General features: G+C 43.8%; 1 protein-coding gene across 5 annotated transcripts in view; it reads right to left on the bottom strand.

Moving 5' to 3' along the window:
- Positions 1–25,472, bottom strand: part of lyst (lysosomal trafficking regulator) — a 63,103-nt gene that overhangs the window by 16,120 nt on the left and 21,511 nt on the right. For 2 of the 5 annotated variants that reach the window (XM_085800688.1, XM_085800690.1), the window contains 23 exons: positions 23,769–23,859; positions 20,775–22,884; positions 15,899–16,826; positions 15,626–15,787; positions 13,167–13,314; positions 11,329–11,540; positions 11,127–11,193; positions 10,469–10,578; positions 9,410–9,776; positions 9,164–9,320; positions 8,877–9,050; positions 8,632–8,792; positions 7,746–7,936; positions 6,914–7,159; positions 6,110–6,283; positions 5,118–5,267; positions 4,223–4,360; positions 3,948–4,146; positions 3,727–3,855; positions 2,214–2,826; positions 1,402–1,582; positions 585–754; positions 184–414 (listed from right to left, as the gene is read on the bottom strand). In XM_085800688.1, coding sequence (XP_085656814.1) covers positions 184–414; positions 585–754; positions 1,402–1,582; positions 2,214–2,826; positions 3,727–3,855; positions 3,948–4,146; positions 4,223–4,360; positions 5,118–5,267; positions 6,110–6,283; positions 6,914–7,159; positions 7,746–7,936; positions 8,632–8,792; positions 8,877–9,050; positions 9,164–9,320; positions 9,410–9,776; positions 10,469–10,578; positions 11,127–11,193; positions 11,329–11,540; positions 13,167–13,314; positions 15,626–15,787; positions 15,899–16,826; positions 20,775–22,884; positions 23,769–23,859 — 7,109 coding nt within the window. Of the gene's footprint in view, positions 1–183; positions 415–584; positions 755–1,401; positions 1,583–2,213; positions 2,827–3,726; positions 3,856–3,947; positions 4,147–4,222; positions 4,361–5,117; positions 5,268–6,109; positions 6,284–6,913; positions 7,160–7,745; positions 7,937–8,631; positions 8,793–8,876; positions 9,051–9,163; positions 9,321–9,409; positions 9,777–10,468; positions 10,579–11,126; positions 11,194–11,328; positions 11,541–13,166; positions 13,315–15,595; positions 15,788–15,898; positions 16,827–20,774; positions 22,885–23,768; positions 23,860–25,472 lie in introns of all 5 variants that reach the window. The other 3 variants (XM_085800686.1, XM_085800689.1, XM_085800687.1) reach the window with 2 other exon arrangements.

Below are 25,472 nucleotides of genomic sequence, written 5' to 3'. Positions count from 1 at the left end.
AGGGAGGACAATGAAGACGAGGAAAAACAATGAAACACGAGGCAGAGGAAGTTGAGTTTACCACTCACATATGCCAGATCAATGAACAGTGAGAGGATTAATGATTTAATTCATGGCTCAAAGGTTCAAGACAAAACCCATGGTGGTGTTTGAATGAATCATTCTCTGTTCTGGCGGTCTCACCCATTCTCCATGCCGTTGAGGGTGGAGAGGGTGTTAAAGAGCACGTAGAGCAGCCCGTGGTCTAGAAGGATGTCTGCCAGCTTGGGGCAGGCGTTGAGGAGCTGCAGCAGCATACACAGTATGTTGTGCACCAAGGAGTTCTCGTACAAGGAGTTCTCGATAAGACCCAACACTGGGATAATACAGCGCTTTCTGAAAGGTGAGATATTTTCCATTTCCTCAAGGTCCAGACTGAAAAGGAAGACAGAAAAGAAAGATAATGGTATGGAATGTACACAATTATACGCTCACCGAACACATTGATTCATATACTGTAGCAGACAATCCTATGCATAATATTAGATCTTGTCCCTCAAAGCACGGGGCACTACAGCCTGATAATGTGTTGTTCCTGGACTCACTCTTCCTCAAGGCCCACCGGCCTCCCAAAGAGCATCTCCAGGAAGCATTCGAGGAGGCCCTGGCTGCCCTGGTGGATATACAGCTGATTGGCCAGCAGCGAGAAACCGTGGTTCTTCAGGAACTTCTCCTTCTGATCCTTGACTGCTCGGCTGAAATAAGCATCCAACAGCTGGGAGAGAGGGGCGAGAACACCAGAATACAACAGAATAAAACAGTATAGTTCAGATCCTCTTGCTTTAATAGCCCAACACATATTTTACAACCATCTCTGTTGAAATCAACTGTATTTTCTTTTTTACAATCTTCAACAGACAGTTAATTACCCTTATTGGGACACTTATTTCCCAAGGCTAGCTTAGGGTGAAAACTAGCCTGCTGGTTATGTTCCAAGACATCAAATTTGCCTTCTAGCACCTCTGAAGCGTCTGGATTAATATTCATATCTTATTTATTTAAACTGTACAAAAAACACAGTGTAACAAGATCTGTGGTCTCCTTCTTTCTGGATGTTAAGCCACTGCAAGTTTTAGTGGTTATTGGACTTGATGCACTTGGGTTCACACGGTTTCTTCTGAACTGTTTACAAAACCCTGACATTAATGTTGCATGACAGTTTCACTCTCTGTGGGCGGTTTGAGAGAAATGTGTTTGCTAAAAGCATAAAATGTACAACAATGGTGTGAATGTGACTTTAAGGAATGGTAATGAGCAACGCTACCCCACACTGGGTTATACAGTACCATGGTAACCTGATCTACAATAGAATTCTGGTGCTGAAACGGATCAACATGCTTCACAGGACGGGACTGAACCAACCTTCATGACTCCTTGCTGGATCAGAGGTGATGAGTGGTTGACTAGGACTATGAGGGCCTCTGGCTGAATGAGTTTGTCCATCACTTCCTCAAGCATGAGATCAGGCAACAGCAACAAGACCCCCCTCAGAAGATCATAGAGTCCACAGCAGATCAGCACCAGGCAGTCCTCAGTACTGGACCTGAGAAACACACAGCTTAGACTTAAATGTTGAATTACTTCACCTGAATAGCTGGCCAAAGTCCTTTTGTTGGTGTTACTGAAATAGCATGTTAAGAAACAATACAACATTTATTTCCATATAATTCTAGTTCATACAAAACTTTACATTTTGTATATAAATGCCACTCAGTGTTGTTAAACATCAGCATGTAAATCAAATACAAAGGTGACTTTTGCGGGAACAGGATTACAATGTACAAATCTCTTTTTTTAATTTCCAATCAGCTTAAGCCAGCAGCTGGCGAGCAGAAATAAAGTGAAACTGTCACTAGAGTGCAAATCATTTTCAGAGTTAAGGATGCTGAAGATTATGCAAATCCCTAAACAACCCACTTCATCAAAGACAAGCCGTGGTCCAGGTATTTACCTATTCTGAAGTTATGTAAAACAACAGGACCCACATATTAATACAACTGAATGAAATGTTCAAAGAAGCCGTTAGTGCTCACTGATACTAATTTCAAGCTCGATTTGACTTCATTAATGTTGACATTAAATCAGCAGTCACTGAAAATATCCTCAGAGTTCTTTCTTGATACATCAGAAGCTCAAAGAACCATGTCATGTTAAACATTACTGCGGCAGTGTACCTGTCATTGGACTCAGTCTTGCTGTGGGCCCTCTCATAGCCCGGTGAGTAAGTGTAGCTCTCCCAGTCCTCGGGCATGGAGCCGCGGTCCGCCGTACTGGGCCATCGGCCGATTGCCAGCGAGCCGTTGGGAGCAGGGAAGGCCAGGCCGAGGCTGGCCAGGTTGCTGTGGCTCCTCTGGAAGGACTGGATACCTTTCAGACTGTCGGGGCGCCGCGGTGCCTCATCGCTCGCCCAGTCGAACCTGTCCTCGGACTCCGCCACCCCCACGCTTCCCTCTGCCAGGCTGTCCACCTCCGCCGCCTCGTCCCGCTCCTCCTCCACGCTGATGGAGGGAGTGCGTAGGGCTCCCCCCTCGCCTATGTCCTTAGAGTCACAGATCGTCTTGGCTGACTCACAGCTGCTCAGGAGCTGCTCGTCACCTCCGCCCTTCTTGAGAGTTTCCGTGCTGCCCCGGGTGGCGAGGGACGCCCCGTCACCTTCACCTGCCTCGTGTGAGCTCCCGTGTCCGAGTCGAGGTGTCAACAGTGGGGAGGAGTACGGAGAAGGTGCCAGACTGGGTGGGCGTAACAACTGATCATCACCTCCGTGTTCAGGGGAAGAGGCGTGATGACCTGGAAAAACAACAAAATGATTCAGCATTTATAAATGATTCAACTTTAGAACGGATCGCTGCGAGGGCCTATTTGTATGCAGGTACATTGTACAACACTTGCCGTGCAAATAGCAATATTGATGAAGGTGATGAATAACATGATGTGGCAGAGCAGAGGGATAGCTGTTCACTGAAAAAACTGTGCATTTCATTACAGCGAGACAGAAAAACAAGTATCTTGTGTCAACAGGGTTTACTGTATGCTGGAAATGCTACTTGTTTTTATATTTTTTGGATTTAATCTCATGGCACTGCTACAAGTAATCACCGCCAACTCTGTTGTCATATATACTGTTAAACCTTTTTTCAAAGTTATAAAGTGTTTTCCAAGAAATAAAAAGGAATTAAATCCAAAAAGGGAGATAAAGATGACAAAAGAGGCTTACATTACAACACTGAATGGAACAGTAAAAGATAAAAGAGTAAAAAAAAAAAAAAGGCATAGCTAGGAAAATATATTGGATATATAAAAATTAAGGTTCTGTGAAAGCTACTGTTACGAGCAGCAGTTTTTCAAGTAAAAAGTGGAGGAGGATGGGATGGAGTTTCACAAACATATAATGACCTAATGCTCATACATAAGCATTTTCCCAGAAATAATGGTGTTTACATTAGGTGCTTAAAATAAAACTGTGGTGACTGTAATTCATCATGGAGAGAAAACTGGGCTGATACAGCAGTAAACACGTTAAACAGATTTTCGTTGTTTGAGGCACATGCACTTATAAAAGTGCTGCAGATCTCTCCATCTATAATGTCACTCTGAGCACCACCGTGAAGGTTTGTATTTAATTATCTCCACTGTGTTTGGAACAGAAAGCCCTTCAAGGTCAGTATAATGTAGTTAAAGCAACTGTACCGTCGTGGGGAGTGTCCGTGAAGACAGTTGGGGACAGTGAAACCACAGAGCTGCTGGCAGACTTCCCGCCACTGTTGGAGTGTCTCAGGTACATAATGGACTGCACCTTCTCCTGGTACAGCTTCCCATCTGACAAACACGGACATCAAACGACCTCAGCGCAATCGAATTAATGGCACTTTAATACAGAGGTGCTACTTTCAACTGCGCCGCTTTCTCACCTATGTGTAGTGAGAAGTAGAAGCTGGACGGAGTGTGGCAGACATAGGTGTTGGTGGGTGGGTGGACCGCCAGCAGGAAGTTGTAGATGAGTTTGAGCAGGTCCATGTCCGGAGGCGACCCAAGCACCTCCTGGATTATCTTGACGAACGACAAACAGACCTCCTGCGGGATGGCAGTCAGATGCTCGTCCCGATGCTCCTTGAGACAAACAAAATGCAGTAAGTAACAATCCCCGAAAACAAAGGGGGTATCGAGGTTTTTGACAGATACCTACCTGTAACACCTGGCAGGTGAGCAGGAAGCGATGCACTACTTCGGCTTTGAGGAACTGACGGATGTTGAAGACCTGATAAGGATGGTGCACCCTGATGAGGATCTCTAGGGCGGCGAGCAGCGTTTCCCACACTCCACACTGACAGAAACAACACAGAGTAAATGAACAGAGATACAGATCATCTAATGGTGGGGTAGAGCAACTATTAGAGAGGGGTATCATCCATCATCAAAGCCAAACAATGCTGAACAGACTGCTAAACTTAGGGGACTGGTTGTTTGCTTTGATTTTCTAAGCCTTTATTTTCCCAATATATTAACATCTGGAGGACATGAAAAACCCAATTTAGAGTGCAAACACTTCAGTCTAACTAGACTGCATAATTTTTGGTGCTTCCTCCACAAACATAAGGGAGATAAAATACAAGTTTAAATTAGTTTAAACCAAATTAGTGCCCCATGTATTCTGGGTATTCTTTGAAGAATCATGATAAAAAAGTAAAATCAAAAGAGACTGCAACTCAAAGTTGCTAGCTCATCATTGGTGGTGATGATTTGAACTTTCTGCACTTCACTGGGAATTAGTTGACCTTGTGTTAAACAAAAACACCAGACATCACACATCTCTGCATTTACTGCAAGGCATAAGACTGGTTGTAAAACTGCAGTTTAAGTATTTTCTTGCTTTGGTGTATAACTTTATTTTCATTTCTCATTAACAGATCTTGGAAAAACAGCACTTGACAGTGAGGATAGGCATAGGTTTAATTTCAAATAATGTTTTACCAGTTCATAGTTTCAGTATGTATTTAGTTTTATATTATTTAACACTGTATTTATTGTGTTCATTTTAGTTTATAACAACCAACCACCTGAGCTGAGAGATATGTGTTTACCTCTGCCTTGGCCCAGATTTTCCAGTCAAGCAGGACGTCTGAGAGGAGTCTGATATCCTGCACTACAGCGATGGACTCTGTGTCCAAACGAAACTGCCCATCATCCCCAAGGACGAGGATAGATCCACTGCAACACCCGTCCAGCAGAGTCTAGAGAGACGCAATATGGCAACCAAGTCAGAAATACAGCATTTCTATAATATCTTCCAGACTACTGTTAACTCTAATCAGACACATACCTCAACATATCAATAATCACTATCTCTCCAGAATCACCCTTACAGTGCAGAACCCCAGACAGGAGGAAAATCAATACATTTTCCATGAAATTTTTTGGAGCGCTTATCACTCTGTCAAAACCAATGCCATTTACTCCCAGAGCAGCACCGTTTGTATTGATCAAAGTCTATCATTTGTGACCAGCTTCACTGCAGTGGTCATAAATCTTGCAGTCCTTTGGGTCTCTGGTATTCTGAGGTAAGATAGAAGCTTTGCAGTCTTACCCACGGTTAGTTACATTATTTATTGTCTGACAAGTGAATTCAGTTATAGTCCAGAAAAGGAAAATTACATTCATTTAATGAATTTTAGTTCTGAATAGCATAAATAGAAAGGTGAAGTGTACACAGCAAGGTTATTTTTATATGGTTCAAAGTATAGGTTTGATACACTACACTACCTTAGACATGCCATACAATGCGGCATGTGGATGCCTAAAGTGCCAAAAACAATCAGGACTGCTGTGTGACTCTGCAAGAGCTCAGTGTTTCATCAAGTCAGACAGAATCCATTTCAGCACACAGCCATCACACAGCTCAATTACAGACACAGCTAGAGGGTCAAGTAACAGCAGGGTCACCAACATCGGCTCTGAGAAACACCGGAGTGCTGGGCTGGATCAGATTCACGGTGAAAACAAGTGCTGGTGAATATGTTTTACCCAACACATCAGCAGAGGTCGTGGGGACGGCAGGGTTCGAGGTGTGACTCACTTTCAGCATATGGTATCCCACGATGCATTTGGACTTTATAAGGACCTGGTGGATCATCGAGTAACCATGGTAACAGTCCATCTCGTGGATGCGGTGTTGGTTAAACTTGGACAGAGACAGCAGCACCTGCAGGGCCAGAGCCTGCGTCTTCTCACAGTCACTCAGCTCCACCGTCTGGATGCCAAGAGCCCAAGATGAGAGATGAAAGGGAGAAAAAAAAATTAACAACAAAAGAGCCTAATGTGTGAACATTAACACGTTAATATTAACAATGTAGGTCTGAACTAGCATTTATGTGTGATTATTACACCCAGGTCCAGCTACATTAATCATGTTCTCACCCAAGCGCACGAGAGACTGTTATCAAAATTAGTTTTTAAGGTGACACTGGACTATGATCTCAACTGACAGGTACAACAATATTAATGTGACCTTACAGAAACTGACATTTATTTTGGTCACATAATGAGAAGTGTTTCCAGACTGTAAACTGGGACTGAATCTATGCACTTTAAAATCAATTTGTACTCACTAACTTATTTCTATCTTGTTTATCGTCTATTTTATTAATTTATGCTTTATTCCTGGATGTCTCTATTTTGCTTTTAATGATGATGATGCCATGCTGGAGCTGCTAAACAGCGTTTCATTGTTTTAAACAGTGACAAATAAATTCTATTGTATTCTAAAGTATTCAACATGTTACTTTTCCCACATGTGTCCACAATCCATAAATACCACAACAACTAGGAACTCTGACCTTTAACTCTACAGTGTTGTTATTAAAGATATAAATCATCCCACCTGTGCAAAGAGGAAGACAAAATTTCCTGTTCCTCCAATCTTGTGCAGGACGCTCTGCAGACCTTGGGTTTCAGTGGGGAGCAGAGCCCTGAGGGCATTGGGCTCCAGGGAAACACTCTGTACCTCTTTGGAGCTGAATGGCCGCTGGGTAACCACCGTCTTGGCCTGACCCTTCAGTCGGATTACAGGCTCATAGATAGTGTAGACTCTGGGGCTGCTGGGGGCATACACTACTGCCAAGCTCTCCTGCACACAAACACAACGCAGGCAATCAACTGTCATCTTGTAACTTCAAATAAGGAAGATATTTTTGGAATTAGTAACCCAACTAGTCCCTAGCATGCATTAAAAGACGTGGGCTACATTTCCTCATAGTAACAGAGACGTTATAAAGATGCAGAGAGGAAGTCATTCATTCTAATTGTCTCACTTCCTTTTTCCTTTTTCAATCAGCTGAGGTTTTATCAACATAGATATTAGCTTTTAATGGGAGAAAAACTATTTTCAGTCTCACTGAAATAGCTGCAGCTTAACTGTAATAGCTTTTTCCATTGGGGAAAAATTACTTCCTACTGCGCTGTATCATTAATGACAACTAATTGGAACAGCACATTACTCATGCACCATGAAATGAAACAATAAATGAGACATAGGAGGGATTTGCTATGCCTACAGAGCACTTGAATCGCACAGTACAATTACAGGGTTTAACAGGAGTATCAATCTGCAATTTAACAGAAACGTGCTAAAAAGATTAAACAAAACTAATAATAAAATATTATTTTGTGTATTTCATATTTTAATGAAGTGTTTGTTGTGTGTTGTGACTTACAACCAAAGCTGTCGTGTCCACATCCTTGCTCTTCATCAGAATCTCTCGTACATGCTCACACTTGAGTCCTTCCTGAGTGACAAACTTAGAAAATGTCCCACTGGGCTTTCCATATTTGCAAGGCATGATAGAGGTGAGGTCCGGTCCACTGGTGTACAGGTAGAAGGCCTCCTCAGATCCGATTCTAGACCCTAAAATACACAGAGAAGCATGTAGTCAGAATGAAAAACATCACAACCTGCGTTGCGCCACAAAATTAGAGCCCTGTATGTTACTGTATATGTGCCTTTTTCCCCAGTGGCGAGACATTCAAGAGTCCTGCTCTAAGAAACATTCTATTATACAGCCAGAGAAATGAGGTGTGAGATATTCAAATGGGCAGCGTGGTGCCCCTTGATGTTTTATTTCTTGTTTCTATTAATCTTGCACTTTCTTTTCTGCTACCCCACACTGAACTCCTGTGACAGCTGAGAGGCTAAAGCTTGTATAAAGATATCGTTTGGGTTCACAGGTTGGGATCGCCCAGACACAAGCCATTCACGGCCAATTACAGGCAACAAGAGAAGTATTCAGTCAGCTTCCCGAGGGAATGCTGAGTATCTGCAGAATGCCACACATCACACCAGCCACAGCCTTTTACAGCTCCCAGACTGGATACACTTTGAAAATATAACCCCACCACAAACTATTTATGTAACACAGGCCATGTATGTACTTAGAAGAAGTCATCGATGTACCACAGAGGAGCAGCACATTATACAGATACATTTTATAAATCTATGTAAATAATTGCATATGTATGTAGGGTAACATGCTAAGTGCATGACTGAGGTTAAACGTCTCGAGTTTTTCAGATGATCAAGATGGGAGTTAACAGGAATCCTACCATTGAAGAGAAGCACGGTGCCCATGCTCCAGCACTCGCCCTGCTTCAACAGCTCCTCACAGGATGGTATACAGTGGCCAAACATGCAGAAGGTTTTGTTGCTGTCGGAGGATAAACTTGACTTTCTGGGTAGGGTGTAGTCCAGAGAAACCTCACATTTCCTACAGAAGAGAGCAGTTATGAGATGAAATGGTTGGTATAAGTTTCAGCCAGTTCTTACTCTTGCCATCACAAGTTTTTCTCACCTGATTCCACAAACCCAAACAACCACACGGCCATGGATGTTTTTCTTGCCCTCCGGCTGCTGGGTGTAGGTGAGGCCCAGGTGCTGCCACTGGCCCGGCCTCAGCAGCCCCTCCCCCGAGTCTGCCTGCGCCAACAGTCCTGCTTTTATCTCGTCGTTCGGGTCTATACAAACTCTACAGGGAGAACACACCACAATACTTGAGCTTGGATAAAAAATGAATACTTAAAAACCAGTAACCCATTCTTCCCTCACGTCTTTGAGGCTGCAGTCTACAATGGAGCGCACCTAAATGTGAGAGAGCCTGTAGAGAAGTCTGCCCACACTTGAAGCATCAGTGCCTTGGAGCCCATGGACAGAATATGAATGAGGTCTTCTTCTACTAATCTTGTCTCAGCCTGAGAGGAGCCCTGGTGCGACTCAGCTGCAGGAGGGTTACCATCTTCTGGAAAACAACGAGAAGAAAACCTCAGAACTGATTCATGTTTGTGAAATCAGGTATAAAAAGATGTTGGTGAAGGATCCGTTTCTCACCCTTGTCTTTGTCCTTTTCCTTCTCCTGCTCTGCCACCCTTAACCACATAGAGGCACTGAAGCCGCTGGCCATGTGGGGCCAGCAGTTTTGCCCTACCAGGGGCAAGTGGAGAGGAGCAATGTGCCAGGGGGAGGAACGGAGGTGGCATGGTCTGTACTCGGCATCCCCCTCTCTGCGCCCAGGTGAGAGTTTGCCCTTCCAGAGCAAACCAACACTTTTCCCCCCAACAGCACCGTTCTGTCTGGAGCCAGGGGACAACACTCCTGGTGTCGAAGCCCCGAGGATTATTGGAAAGGTCAGGAAGTGGAGAGGTTCAATATTCACATTGGCTTCAACAACTTGTAGTATGCCCTTCAGTAAGACCTCCTGACAGACAAGAGATGAGAACAGTTTTAGTTTTCAAGAGGTAAAACACCAGATAGATGTGTGTTGACTTGCACAGTATAACCTTTTCCTGATTGTTAAAAAACCTTTACATTGAGAAGATTTAGCTGCTGTAACTGTGTGATTGATCTAAGATAACTCAATAAGTCAGAGTCTTGAAAAATAAGCAATAAACTATCTATAAACAATCCAGCAGAATGAAGCAAAACACACTGCTTCTAAAACTGAAGGTAGGTGGTAACGCAAAAACAGCACCACAACCATATGTGACCAATGATGTGTCATATCTTTAAAAGATGGAAAACACAAATCACATGTCATTACATTCACATAGTTAAAAATACTTCTCTTCTCCGCTTTAGAAACCTCTTCCTGGGACACAGATTATTGATGATGTCTGCTGCAGATTGCAATCGTACACAGACTGTGGTAACAGGTTGAAGCATCACATCTGTTCTACACTCACTGGTGTTAATTGTATACAGAGTAAAAAGGACCCAAGTGAGCTTTATGTCGCATTATGAAAGAACCAGGAGGTAAGAAGTGGAGAGGACAGTGACAGAAACAGAAAGGGTGTGTGTGCGCTGCACTGTGAACATAAGCTATCAGTGTCAACACCCTGCATGTAAGCCAACAGTGCATCGTTGAGCGACCGAGAGGGGTTTGCTATTTACAGTAGGTGGGGTCTTCTCCAGGAAGAGACGAATCAATAGAGCCAGTTCCTCCGCTGTGATTCGCTGGCTCACCATGGCAACCACCAGCTCCACTAGCACAGTCTGGCAATCTGCATGTAGATCAATGAAGAGCGTATTATGTAAGTGGTTTTCATTCACTTGGGCATGCACCAGAACGTCATCATCACTAACTGCTCTGCCTCACAAAAACGTTGCCACATTATATGCTTCAGATACAAGTGCTTCCAGTTCACAAAAATCCTAAATATAGAGTTTGATTGATGGATTGTGTATGAATTGTTCCAAAAAACACTAATATTGGCCATTTTATGTTTCGTCCAGTCAAAATATGAGAAGCAGGAAAGCTTACCAACACTGCAAACAATACAACCAATTTTACTTTCCTTCGATTTTTCAAATGAAAATATCTTACAGTGCCAAATGAGGCCACATAAAATTTGATAGACCCATTCCAAAATAAAATGAACCTTTAGGCCCCGAGGACCCAGTTGAAATGTCAGAAGCGACAAAAAAGTCTAGCTGAGGAACAAAATAAACTGAGTGTAACCTCCCCCCCCTTTTTTTTTCTAGATGTCACACATGAACAATATCCTACAGTGTCAGATGAGCTAAAAATAAGAGAGGAGGAATAACAAACCTGTAAAGGAGGGGTCTGTCTGGCTGAGGATGTTGTGGAAGCCAGACAGAATGGTTCTGACTCCTCCCTGAGAGGACCAGAGAAGGTCTTAGTCATTTTCACCACAGCACAGTTGAGGAGAGAAAAAAAAAGAAGACAAATATAGAGAGGGAGGGAGACAGTTAAGAGTAGTACAAAGAAAAAGGAGGTGGGTCAATCTGACCTGGTCATAGAGCAAGGCAGCGTTGCGGGGATTGGCGTGTACTGCATCCAGCAAACTGTGAAACACATGACTCAGAACCTCCAGGTCTGGGGAGCCGGTGGCGAGAAGCTGCAGCTCCATTGTACAGATCTCTGGGAACAGCAGCAGACCCCGCCCGGGCCCGTCCGCCACTGCCACAAGCTCACGCAGCGCCGCAGACTCCGCCTTCACTCCTAAGAGAGCAACGCAAGATCAGAGATACAACAACAGACTGACACATGGAGAGAGATGCCGAATGTCTCAGGCACGACACACGCGCTAATGCAGAAACACACACACACAGACACACTGAGAGGTTTTGGGTGATGTTGCTTAAACAGCTTCATGATCCACAGACATTCCCCGCTTCAGCTCCGACCTGGCAGCTCATAAAAAAGAATTAGCCTCAGTCTTGTGCTCAGCCTCAGAGCAGCATGGGAGCCCCCTCATGATTTACAGGAGAGCAGCCCAGCAGGCTCTCATGCAGCTACTGGGACCTCCTTTGATTAATGAAGCCTGCTCTCTCTCCCTGTACACAACTACACAGCTTTTCCCTCATCCAACGCACTCACGCATCCAAATACATACAGCTTAGGGTAAAAACTAAACTAAAAAGCATATACCATCGTGATACCAGTAAGGTAAAGGTTGATTTCAACTTTTGTAAAGTCCTCTTTTGCTGTGTTTTCAGTGAAAAGAATTAAAGCTTAGTTAAAAAATTATTTAAATTAACATCATCTCAGATTGTATAACTAAAGACAAGATTTTGGTGAAGTCTTTACATAAGAGGCTATGAAATTCAGGCTTCATAAAACATCACCATAATATGAATAATGCCATGCACATGAGTTTGAGGGGAAGGCATCAGAAAAGCCTGAGGACAATTATACTTCCTGTTGGACCAGGACGTTCAGCATAAGGAGAGAAAAGCTGCTTGGTTTGAGAATAACAACAGAGAGGTGTAACTGCCAAAAAAAAAAAAAATGTAACTCTTAATTCATTCCTTTGCCTTGCATGAGGTCAGTGTTTAAGATTGACTGTTTAACCAGGCAGATGGTTTTTCAGCTGAAGCTGAAGTCTCCATTTGATGGGCACTTTAAGTCACAAGATTCAGCTCATGAGGCCACAGACTGTAGTTGCCTGCAGTTGTAAAACGTAAAACAATGACTCCATTCTGAGGGGATGAAAAAGTAAAAAGAATATAATCAGGCCACGTTCTTAACCTGCGAAAAACCAGAGCGGGGAGGCAGTGCTGATACAAGAGGCTGTTGTGAGGGGGAGAAAACATGCAGGCTTGTTTCTGCCATGTCATTTGTACGCAGTAAAAATTAGTTTGTCATTGCTAAAATATGCTCCGCAGCCCATCAAAGGAGGATGTGGTTATTATTACATGACACTAACAGCCCTTATCTGCACTTACACTGAAAATTGGTGAGAAAAATGATGACACTATTTAATATAAAACCTTACTACCTGGATACAATCATTGAATTAGTGCATTGAATTATCAGTTCAACAGTCAACAAACGAGCTTTCCCAAGGCGAAAAACCAGCAGGTTTAGAGGTCGAGACCAATACATGACCTCCCAATTCATCAAGATTAATCCATCGCCAACAAAAACAAATGGTAGACGAGTCAGACTACGAGTGATTTACAGCGTTCTTAAAAATAACCCCAGGGAAGTAAAATGGTGAAAAATTAATCTGCAGTGGAAAGTTACAAGACTTAAGCTACTGTTATTTGGAGCAGCGAGGGGCGTGTAGTAGTGGGTTAATTGGACTAATAGAGAGAGTGCGTGTGTGAATAACTGTGGACCTACCCTCTTCCTGCTTGGCCATGTCCTCGGGATTGCTTTCGCTGTCAGCGTCGTAGCCCTCCTCCTCCCCTGGGGGCTTGACACCGCAGCTCTGCACTTCATCCACCTCCTCAGACAGATAGTCTGCTGGAGCCACCCCCTCCACCAACACCTGGAGACAGAAGGAGAGGCAGAGAGACAGAGTGAGACGGAGACAGAGAGAGAGAGAGACAGAGAGAGAGAGCGCAATAGAGGAAGAGAGGAGGAAAAAAAAAGTCAGTCCCATACAGTAAAAAAAAAACGCAGCCGAACAAAGATCACTGCCTGGTCAACTGTCAAGCCGGTTAGTAAGATAAGAATCATTTCACAAGCTTACCCAATCTTGTTAAAAAAACACCCCTTAACTGAGAATGTAATGCTAACACATACTAGGCATGAAAAGCAGCGGTCTTACCACTAATGCGGCGAATAAATTGCCAACAAAATGTTTTCGAGTTATGTGGAAAAGAAAAAGAAAGTACTAGATTTTGGTCATAAGACGAATATCAGCTGACTTCTGGGGCACTCACACAGCCCAGTTCCTTGACGTGAACAGTCAGTCATCATATGTACACACACGCGCATGTGCACACAGTCACGCACACACACTCACACGGTCTAAACCCTTCACTGTTCAAAGAGCAGGCTTACTGTAAGTCACTCCTCTATTCCTTTCAACATAAAACTTCAGGTGTCAAGTGTAATATTCAATTGCAAGTGAAGTAAACATTTCAAAGAGTAGTCCTTCAGTGGACAAATTTGGTGGTGGGAGACTAATCTTGGCTTCATAGCACACTGTTGCAATGGTTAAGTGAACATCACACTCTACTGGGCTCACTGAGAAAGAACTAAGCTCTTAGGAAATAGGTAAATCTATTATATAAAACGCTAAATCCTCCTATGTTGGAACAAGCTTAGTCAGATAGGCATTTTAAGACTTGTGGAAAACATATCCAAGGCTGTGAGATAGCAGGCACCCACTACCAGGCAGCAAGTCATTTTTCTTTGAAGACAGCCAGGTAAAAATGATAATCTTTCTGCAATATATTTTTTAAAATTCTGTATTCATCTCTCTTCCTGGAACAATAAAGGCAGTGTCATTTCTGGTCATGACCATATACGGTGCTGAAAACCTTTCATTCATGTAGCCTACAGTGATAGGGCCACTGTTGAGGAGACACAAGTTGCTGGGAGGATTTTTTTTCTTCCTATCCAGCTTGTCATTGTTGTGAGAAATTGTCGACATGCAAATCGAACAACTGATTTCTTTTCTATGCCTTCGTACTGATTTTGAAAAAGCAGCACAAACTCAAAAACGTTCAAAAACAAAAGTCAACTCTGCGGATGTCAGAATGAGGTCGTGCTTGCGTCCACTTCATTCTCTAAACAAGTGCTATCATTATTTTGTCTGCTGTTTTGTTGCACATCAGGGAGATAACAGCTGCTTAGCAACGTAATGTGAGTGGCCATACACAGCAGCCCTGAGGCTTGACGGTGCTTGGCTGGAAGAGGGTTTTCCTTTCATTGTACGCTTGCCTTGTGAATAAAGGCCACTGTTCTTTATATTTTGTCATGGTGCTCGGCCAACGAAGCAGCAGGTAATACAGTGCAGTTACTGAACAATCTGCCTCATTATAAAAGGAAAAAAGCAATAAAAACTGTGTTTTCTATCTTTTGTGTTCAAATTCCCAAATTAACTCCTGTGCTGGTCAGTCATCCTGACTACATTTGTCTTCCTTGGTAGCAGTTTATAGGGCAGACTGGAAGGCAAGGCAATGTCACTGAGTAGCGAACAGCAAAATGCAGTTTATTTCTGCTCATGTGCTCCTTTAAAAAATGTGCAATCTCACAGTCTCTAGTTCTCACCCCTTTCTGACAGCTTTAGACACATTGGCCCATTTTTACTATCCGTTTGAAATTAGAGGGGGGAATTTATTTTTAAAAATTAAAAAAGCAAGGGACAGGCAGAGCATAATGTTATACTTATTTCATTGCAATTGCTGAGTATTTCTTTTGGGGCACTTTTTGGATATCCAACGCCATTACTTAATAGGAGAGACATGAAGTAATGAGAATGGTACACAACAACATTTTCTGTCGGGCTGCAAATCTGGGATACAGAAGTTCATGATCAAAGCCTTAAATCCCCAGGTCAAGAGGTATTTGTAGATAAGATGTAAACATTGATGGTTTCAATTTTAACTTGGCTTTATTGAATTAAGTCCACCACTCGGCAGAACAGATAATGATTAGCAGAGAAAACATTTTTGCCAAGAGCTTTATGCTGTGATGAATACTGATGGCACCACGCTGCAGAGGAATCAAGTGTCGTGATGTCTGACTGGCTATAACCTGAACTGGCTTCTTGATACACGAGTAGCTCAAATAACTTAATATAAAAAGGTGCGTGTAACACTCACAGGTTCTCCAAAGGCAGGACTCACCCTGTCTGGCTTCTCCTCGGGGGGCTCAGGACAGGATGACACCTCAGCTAAGGCCACTCTCAGGAGAGAGTCGAAGAGCGGTACGGCAAGGTCAGAGTTCACCACCCCTGAGCGAGAAAGCTGGTCTCGAACCTCAAAGAGGGTTTCTTCCACTGACTGGAGCTGGAGATGAGAGGAGACACAACAGTTTTAATGAGACCAGGGTGAACGTGCTTACTTTGTAGTTGGTGTGGTTAGGGATTAGCTGATCGGTGTGATATAGAGTGACATTACCTGAGAAAGTTCAGGCTCTATCCTCTGCAGAGCCGAGTTAGCACTGTGTAGACAAATAGCCAGGAGTGCCTCGAGCAGACGAATACTTTGAAGTTGCCACTCTTCCTCCAGCTTCTTCGCAGGATCTTTGGTCTTTCCCTCGGCTGGACCGGTGCTGAGGGTGTCGGCTGGATCGTGACTTATCTCCTCGAGTAGCACTGAAGTGGCTGGTGCCGTGGACTCAGGACTGCCTTTGCCCTTAGTGTCCCTCTTCTTCTTTGCTTTGCCATCCTTGGTCTTACAGGAAAGTTTCTGAATTACCATGGCCATGAGGCGCAAGCAGACATCCAGTCCCCCTAGCCTGAAGAACTGCCTCTGAAACAAGGGGCTGGCCAGGTAGATCCACCGACACACTGACCACACGTCTGCAGCACGCCGTACCTGCTCTTTGGAGGGCAGGGCCACGCTGTCTGGGGACAAGTACGGCAGCCGCCCTCCAAGCGGCTCGCTGGCTGTACTGTCATAACCCGATGTGTCCTCAGAGTCATTGGCCGAGTCCCGGTCGGAGTCAGCCTCTTTGCTGACGCAGAGGAACGCCACGCACAGGAAGAGGTTGATAACGTGGAGGTGGGTTTCTGCTCGGCTGCGCCCGCTCCGGCTCTTATGACGCGGATAGGCCTCCTTCAGGCCTTCGTAGAACTTGCTGAGGCTTTGCGGACCTTCTCCCGCCCCTCGGGACCCCAGTTCCTCAGCCAGACCCAAGACGGCCTCTCTCTCTTCAACATCAGCGTTCTCCAGCTCCTGGAGCACCCCGTAAGCCTGCTGGTGTCCAGGGCCAATGATCAGAGTCTCAAACACCTTCAAAGCCAGAGAGCGGGTCTGGTCCAGGTAGACGAGCTCTGTCACCTGATTGAGTCCGTTGCAACTGACGAAAAGGTCTCTTATCACCCTGTAACATAATAAAATACATTAGAAACAAAGCAAATTAAAACATACAACACTCCTATTAGCCGCGTTCAGGATTCACTTTTCACACTTTAAAGAGGAACTATGCAAGTCCGGTCGCTTTTCCGCTGTGTTACTAGCCCTCCTCCCGGTCATGTGCATTTGTTTACAACAAAGCCGGTGAGAGAGCAATCTATGGAGCGATAGATAACGTTATATACAGTATACGGTGTGTATATCTGTGTAGTCTTATCTGTCATAAACATGAGATTACGGGTTACGGGGTGCGTTTGTGTCGTGGTGCCGCAGAGACGAGAGCTGGGACACCGGGTTGGAGGCTCTGATCTTACAAGGTTGGTTTTCAGCCAAGAGACGCTAGGTGGAAGGCAGAAAGCCTCCATTCTCCCTGGAACAAGTTACATGTAATTTATTTAACCATTACAATTACTCTTAAGATGTTTAATTAAGGTAAATTGTTACAAAGGAGAATGGAGGTTCTCTGCCTTCAGCGCAGCTTCTCTTGGCTGAAAAACAACGCTGCAAGATCAGGACCGCCGCCCCAACTCTTGTCTCTGCAGCACCGCAACACAAACGCGCCCTGTAAGCCATAATCTCTTGTTTGTGACAGATAAAACTACACAAATATACACATTGTAACATCGTATATGATATATAACATTATGTACTCCCCTATCGATTGATTTCTCGGCAGCTTTGTTGTAAAAAATGCACATGGCCAGTAGGAAGGTTAGCGAAACAGAGGAAAACCGACCGGACTTGCATAGTTCCCCTTTAATGCCATTCATCTAGATAACATTATGCCCAGGATGAATATAGCCATGGATGTGCCTCTTAGGAGAGAGGCCAGGAAAGGACAACCAAAAGAAGGACATGTGAACTCAATCTAACAAATGATCACAAAGTCAGTCAGTCCAGGGGAAAGCCATTGGCAGCACACAGTCCCCTTCACAGTCTGTCCATCATTTATTTCACTTATTCTTATCAGGTTGCAGATATTGTTTGCTCCAGAGAACTGCGAGAAATGTAATAAGTCAACTTCGATCAACATGACAAATTAGCCTACTTCATATATCGCGTTTGCTTTGTGATTATTGTCGTGTGTCTTCTTTGACATAATGGGACAGAAATTATTTTTTGACGTTGCTCGGTCAAAGTTATCTGAATGTGAATCATTCGTTTAGTCAGCGAAACAAAGCCGAAGCTACCCTTTTTAAATTTGTTTACTGCTGAGATACAAATGCCATTGAGGCAGTGGTAAATAATAAATTGTGTCACCTCCAAGTCAAGGTTAAATCTGCATTTGGTGACACAAACAACACCCTCTAGGGATGTGCTGCTCTTACACATGACTAAAATAAAAACACATTAATCTCACCATGGCCCTGTATACCCGCTACGATAAGGACTTGAAACAGATGTTCATTTGAAGCTTTGAGCTCGGTGCATGAAATAGATAAATTTAATAGATTATTAACTTGCTGATTTTTTTCTCTAATTCAAACCCTTTCTATGGCCTTTCTCCAAATTAATGTAGAGATGATTGATTTTGCTTTTTCAGAACATTTCCTCTTTTCATTAGTGGTGTGCAAGTCCATCAGAATGACAATTCATTAGCCTGCATGTTTAATGCTCTCATCTGAAAAATTTGCAGTTCTGTTATGCAGAAAGCAGCAGGGGCAGTGCAAATGATGACAAGGCTGGTAAGATGTTCAAATGAAGAGCAGCTCTGAAAAGATGTCTTGTCTTTTAGATTATCTTGCAACAACAAGTTTTCCAGTTGGCATGCTTTTAAATCAATGTGTACACTATAAAAAAGGGACATAGAGTTCTGTAGTATTAGCTGACCCATTCTGATTAAGATTCAAAAATAAAAGGTTATCAAGTTAACCACAGTAATTCAATACACTTCTTGAGTTTGTGACACCACTTAACAACGACCAAATGATTGTTTGGTCGTTTTCTCCCTCACATGGCAGCCTCGGCAAAGCTTAAAATGACCATTACATTCGAGCTTACGTAACTGTTCCTTGCTCTGTGAGTATACCATGCATGTAGGTCATAAATTACCTGGTCCTCTAAACAATTTGACCAACAACATGACAACTAGATGTTCATTTAGACCAGTATAGAATGTGCATATGGCCAACTATACGACATATACATGAATATACAAGCTACTTCTGGACCTTAGGCAGAAAATAAACTGTTTGAAAATGTTACATCTGCTGCATGGAGAAACTTTGAAGTTGATGAAAGCTGACTTTTAATTTGACAGTTTGGAAGAAGCCTGAGATGGAAGAGGGGGGAAAAGAGTGAGATTTATTTCACTCTGGAGATTCTTTAGAACTAAAATATCCATCCATACTTCAGTAATAAATGTGCACATCAAATACAACCTAAGGGAGCACATAATTGATGGATGCATTTTTCTTCTTTATTCACTTCTATGCTAAATAACCCTTTTAACCAGAAAAATAATAATTTCATTTCAGGTTATTCAATCTGCCCATATATTTGGAAGAAAAAAAAAAAAACACAAAACCTAACAAAAAGAACAAAACAAAAAACTTCAAAATGTAAATAGCCCAGCAGATGGAGCTGTATGGTTTAGGCCAATGAGAGTGATCATATGCAAGAATCAACCTTAACTTTTTGACCTTGCCATTCAACAGTGCGATCCGGTTGCCACTGTCCCTGGCTGAAAATGTGTCTGTTGAACATTCACAGTAGCAATGCAGTGTACACATCTGAGCTACCACTGTTTACCATAATGAGTTTTTTTTAAGGTGTTAAACAATGAAAAGCTGCAAATGTAATTCTTAGAGCCGGAACAAGACATTACTCTTCTACAGCTACTAGATAGCTGTACATGTAGATACTGCTGCTACCAATACCTTATTTGTATGCTATAATAGAATTAACAGTCTTGTCATCAGTAATAAATGAAACAAAGGGGGTATTCAAATGTGTATCACTGGTACAACCACTTTGTCATCATCTCAAAAAATGTTGCCTTATACATAAACATTAGGACCTAAAATTGTTTCCAAAAGAGCCTTTTGAAAAGGCAGAGATGAAAAACATCCTGGCTATAAAGACTGAATGCCAATCAAACCCACAGAGAGCAGAAAAGCATACTCTGAATTTTAATAAGGAAACCTATCAGCCCGCTGCTGACAGAACGCCTCAAAGAATCCAATTCGCCATATTTCTATACCCAGAGATCCTGCTCGTGGTGGCAGGGGGAAACTATCACAGCAGGCATTGGGCTGGAGCAGAGACACAGGCCACCAGTTTTACCATTTGGACAGACAAACACACACGAAGAGTAGACACGGACAATGTCTGGATTGCCTCAAAGCAGACAAGTCCATAATCGTCTGATCATGATCTGATTTCATCATGAGCAAAGCAAAAAGTAAAACTTTATCAATAAAGTATTATAGTATTATATGAATTGACTTGTGTCAGCATTTGTTAAATGTATCCAGACGGTCACTACCACAAGCGCACCTGTGTTTGCCAGGCTACTGTACTCATCACAGCGTTACATAAAGAGTCAGCTCACAAAGCTGTGATAAATTATTGATTAGCATCAATTAGCAATGACCTGGAGAGAAAAGATCTAATGACAAACAACATCCAAGCAGATTGGGTTTCTTTCTTTGTGCTGGCTGATTATATTTGCTGTGAGGGAGAAATCTGCTACAACACCTGGACTGAGAGATTAGCATAAACACTACATTTTGATAATGATGTATACTTGACTAAAGAACTTTGGTATTTGTGGACAGTTTTGGACACATCTTTCTACCTAAAATGTTACATGTAAACACAATGGCACAATCATAAGACAACCACTGAAAAAGGACAGATAATTAGGGATGAAGAAAAACATACAGTATCTGAAACAGAGGTAAAAACAGCTCACCTTGATTTGAGGAGGGCAGGTAATGTTTGCAGATATATCAGTAGTATCTCCACAGGCAGGCACTGTGTGTGATAGCTGCAGACCTGAGCGCAGACAGTGGAAACCCCCAGCTGCTGGGCATGGTGGGCCAGCTCCACCCCTCTCTGCAGCACAGGGTTGAAGATGTGTGTGTAGAGTTGCCACTGCACTATAGCGTTGCCCCGCAGGGTCAGGTGGCACACATGGCCAGCTATCTGCTGGCTCAGCTGCCAGTCCTCACCGAACACCAGCTCTTGATAGGCCTCCAGAGCGTTCCACTTCCACAACATGTCCTCTGCCCCCCCTCCGCTCGGCAGAATCCCCTGGGAGCGGTAGCACAGACTGGTGGAGACGGCTGAAGGCTCCCCTTGCTGCAGGGTTTCCTCCAGGCCTGGCAGCTGACTGCTGTCCAGAGTGCAGATGTTACAGGAGGCCAGTTTGGCTTTCTCTGAGGGCTGGCCGCCACCGAGCTGGTCTAAGATCAGTCTCCCCAGGACACTGAGAACATGAGACTGATAACTACGCAGCCCGGGAGCTTGGAAGGCATGCAGCAGGGGTCCTACAACCGAGCGAGGGTCCATACAACAGCAGATTCCGACGGCCTGAACCCCGGCAAGTACCTGCAGGACGGCCGGTCCGCTGGGGGAGAGGCGCTGCAAAAGGCGCAGACATTGGTGAGAACAGGCAGCCAGGCAGCAGCAGCGCTCGGGGTAACGCACCGCATCACCCTCCATCCCTTCCTTGCCGTCTCCATCCTCTTCAAAGGGGTTGCGTCTAGCTGCCTGCTTGAAAGCAGAGACGGGCAAACCCGACAGGTCTCTGTGGTGATGCAGGAAGTGTGAATACTCGCAGCGGCGGTGGCGGCGTCGGGCGCACACGGACTGATGCAGCTGCTCTGACTTGGCCTTCTTGACAGCGCTGATGATCTTGAAGACGCCTGCGATGAGACCTCGTAGCCTCTCCGAAGCCTCTCCGCCCACTTCCGAATCCCTCGTCCTGCCGAGCCCCTCCAGACGCAGCACCGTGGCCTCGAACAGCTCCAGACCGCGATGCTGGACGAATTCGTGGATGAGCTCTAGCGCCTGGCTAAAGAAAAAGGGGTTGGGCGTGGAAGCCTGCAGGCAACCCAGCAGCACTTGCAGTACTCCCTCTAAAAGCTCTGGTAGCAGGAGCGCCCTGTGGCGGTAGCGGGAAAATGAAAAGTCCTCCTGGACTTCCTGTAGGGTCTTCTTGGGCCGGGGGGCAAAAGGGTTAGTCTGTCTGTCCAAGCAGCTGCGGATCTTCAGCGTGGCTCGCAGCAGGTCTGTCAGGCTGCGTCTAAGGCTGTCGGGAAGGGTTTCGCTCTGACTCACATCCACCGACATCAGATGCAAGATGGTGCGTAGCAGCATCCTCTGGACCAGCGCGATGGGCTCTTCGGTCCAGCCTCCAGCGAGCTCTTCTGCCCCCGTCCCACCTCCGCCTCCTCCCCCTGGACCGCAGCAGTCTCCAAACTCAGTCAGGATCTCAGTGAGAGTTGGAACGACGCTGACCGCCAAGCCCGGGTTGTGGTTGATGCTCATGTCAAACTTACACACCTTCTCCAGTAGGGAAAGCAACACATGGCAGAGATCAAAGGGGGAGTTTTCCATGCGGTTGAATATTGATATTGCAGCTGGGTCGGTCAGGGTTTCTGTGTCTGCCATCTGGGATCCGGGGGCTCGGGGATGCGGGTATGGTGCGCTCATGATGTCTGCGGTGGCGGTGATGGCGGTGGATGTCAGCTGCGAGGCCTCTGAACGGTGATGCTGACAGCTCACCCTGATGGTGGAGCCGTGTGATCTTCGAGTCCTTGCGCCGCCCGGGCCTGTGACGGCTTTGTCTTCAGAATTGGCTTCTGAATCTGAGGTAGAAACCTGCGACTTGCGAGCATCCTTCACAGAGTACCTCTGCGCCGTTCTGCGCGACCGCCGCGACTTCCAGGTGCCGCTGCCGACACGGGACCTCTTTCCAGAGTTCTGTTCATCTGCGGCAGCTTTCTGTCCTGCTTTGAGAGGGATGGCCTTCACCTCCCGGCTAAGAAATACTTCCAGTAGGGACGGCAGGGTGAAATCTGTCCACGCACAGAAGCATATGTCAGTCTTATTCTGGATGCACATATAAACTTCTGGACATACAGACAAACCAAAAATACACAGTTTAATCACTATAGGTCTATAACCATTTATGTCACTTTTTTAGCCTAAAAAACACTGGATTCTTTATTTCAAAGAGAGTCATATTTTAGCGTATGAGACAGAACATAAAGCTCAGTCGCATGTCAAGTTGCTATGGGCTGTTTGTAAAGCATCTTCAGTGATGAATTAATTAAAGTAAAAATGTCTAGGGTCCATGTTAGAGGGGATCAGCAGCACTGTACCAAATGCCAGTGTCATCATGAGGTCACAGGCCTCTGCAACCACATGTTTACTCCTACTGTAACTCTTTACTTCTTATCTTTGTAAGACTGGAAGATTGATCTTACTAGAGACGCTTGTTATGGTTAAAACTGATTTGTCCATCTCCAAATGAGAACAATACACAGTTTACGGTGTTAAGCAAATAAAACAAAAACTATAAATAAAAAATAAGTAACTTGACGAGCAAACAAATTACCATTTACAGTCAACAATCACAAATGTTCACACATTCCATTGCTTTCATATAAAGCCACCAAACCTAGTGCCGGCAGACTGCCAACAGCCTTCAGAAATAATGAAGCAAATATGTAAAAAAATAAATAAAAGAAATGTCTGACCCATGAAACACGTTTGCATTTCACTTCAGTTCCAAGAAACTACTGTCTGCACATCACAGAGAGCTGTAATGCATAGCTACTTTTATACGCATTAAATGAAGTATATAAATTGAAATCATTAGCTACAGATAAGGAGTAAGAAGTGTAGTCACATGCCATCGCAGCAGGGCATAGTGAAGTACGTATTTGCTGGTACTGACCTGGGGCTTTTTCCTCTTGCACAGGAATCTTCCAGACCAGCGGCAGCAGAGACAGCAACAGAGTGAGCAGCTCCTCTCGACAGGTCAACTCCTGAAAGGACAAAAAAAAAACACAGAGAGAGGTTACCTGGAAATCCTCCCTGCCCCTCTCCCTTTGGTCACACTCTGATGTCACATCAGGACACTCCCACCAACACACAACACAATCCTTTGGGATTTTACCATTTTCAACAAAAAGAGAAATCATACACCAAGATCTACTTTTTACCTCAATTAAATTAATGTGAAAAAAATGTCTTTTGAGCACCGGGAGCTAGTAGTCAGTAATTTTATTTCTGTGCATTTAGTTAGTTGGTCTTCTGCGCAAGTGGGACAGAGCAATGTTGCACCTACATGGTAAGTTTACTTCCAAGACCTGGGGGATCTCATGTCTAAGCAGGGCATTCCTCACCGCAGAGAGAACCAACTCCTCCATGTGTTAATTAAAACAATCAACCTGCTGCTTCATGTGTGAATTAAAACAATTATCAATTTACTGGCTGTGAAAGTGACCATCTAAACACACAGTATATTTTTTCCACTGTATAATAAGCTGTATATTGACAGAGTGCATATAATTAGATATAATCACTACCTAGATGTCCAAAGTATTATCATCAGCTGCTTATATTTATGCATTTATTCATTGTGTTGCTCTGTTAATCATGGATTGATCACCTCTGATACAGAGTGTGAATGAGAAGGTAAATGGCTCTGTCACCTTTTCTGTTTATGAACAACCAATGGCTGCTGGAAATAACAACACTGATGTTTTACTTATAAAAGTAGGTCACCAGTCATGTCGTCTTTTCACCAGATACTTTCTGGTTATTTTACTGAATACTTTTACTTCTATTTAATAATAATAGTTTTAAACATTAGGTTTTAGTATTTGCCGTATGAATTATTCAGTTGCTGATGTTCCCAGAGATGACAGCTGTCTGACATTTAACGCTTGGCCAGTAAAAAAAACAAAAACAAAAAAAAAGAGAAAGAGAAAGAAACATTTTAAAAACATTTTAAAAGTGCTTGGTGGCACAGGAAAGTATTTAACACCACGATGGAACAAAACCAGCACCAAAGTCAAACACGTTTTGTGCGGCACGTGCTTTTTCTATACTGCAAATAAACAAATATTCATGAAGTGCCTGACCCCGATTGTCACTACAAGCCTGACTCCATTCAGGCCACAGCTGACGCACACAACCGACACACACAACTGGAGCTTGTGATAACGCACATGCACATGAATGCATTAAAGTTCTGGAGTGAAAGCTGCAATTAAAAAGAAAAATGATACCAAGTTTGTGTATATGTGTGTGTCAGTGTCCCAATGGCCTCATACTGCTAATTTCAGAGTCACAATGTTATAATATTTCATCCCTTAATGCATTTGTTACTCCATGTCTGAGCATTATGACTACTACGTCCTTAAAGGACACCGTTGGGCATGATAATGACTGAGCTCAGGATCACATCTGGAGCCTTTTGAAAACAGATTGTTAATTGCTTTTTATCAAAAGCTAAACCATGACCGATTAGTTTCTTGCTCAAATTGCATTCTTATGATATCAGTCTACCTTGATGACCTTGACATACTGTGACACTTTTAATTTAGTGGATATTTAGTTTGTTTATTGACTTATGTTGCACTTACTCTAAAGC

Source organism: Trachurus japonicus, chromosome 15 (assembly GCF_045865225.1).
Source record: "Trachurus japonicus isolate A0001 chromosome 15, Traja_1.0".
NCBI lineage: Eukaryota > Metazoa > Chordata > Actinopteri > Carangiformes > Carangidae > Trachurus > Trachurus japonicus.
This window is presented reverse-complemented; position numbering and strand designations above follow the sequence as displayed.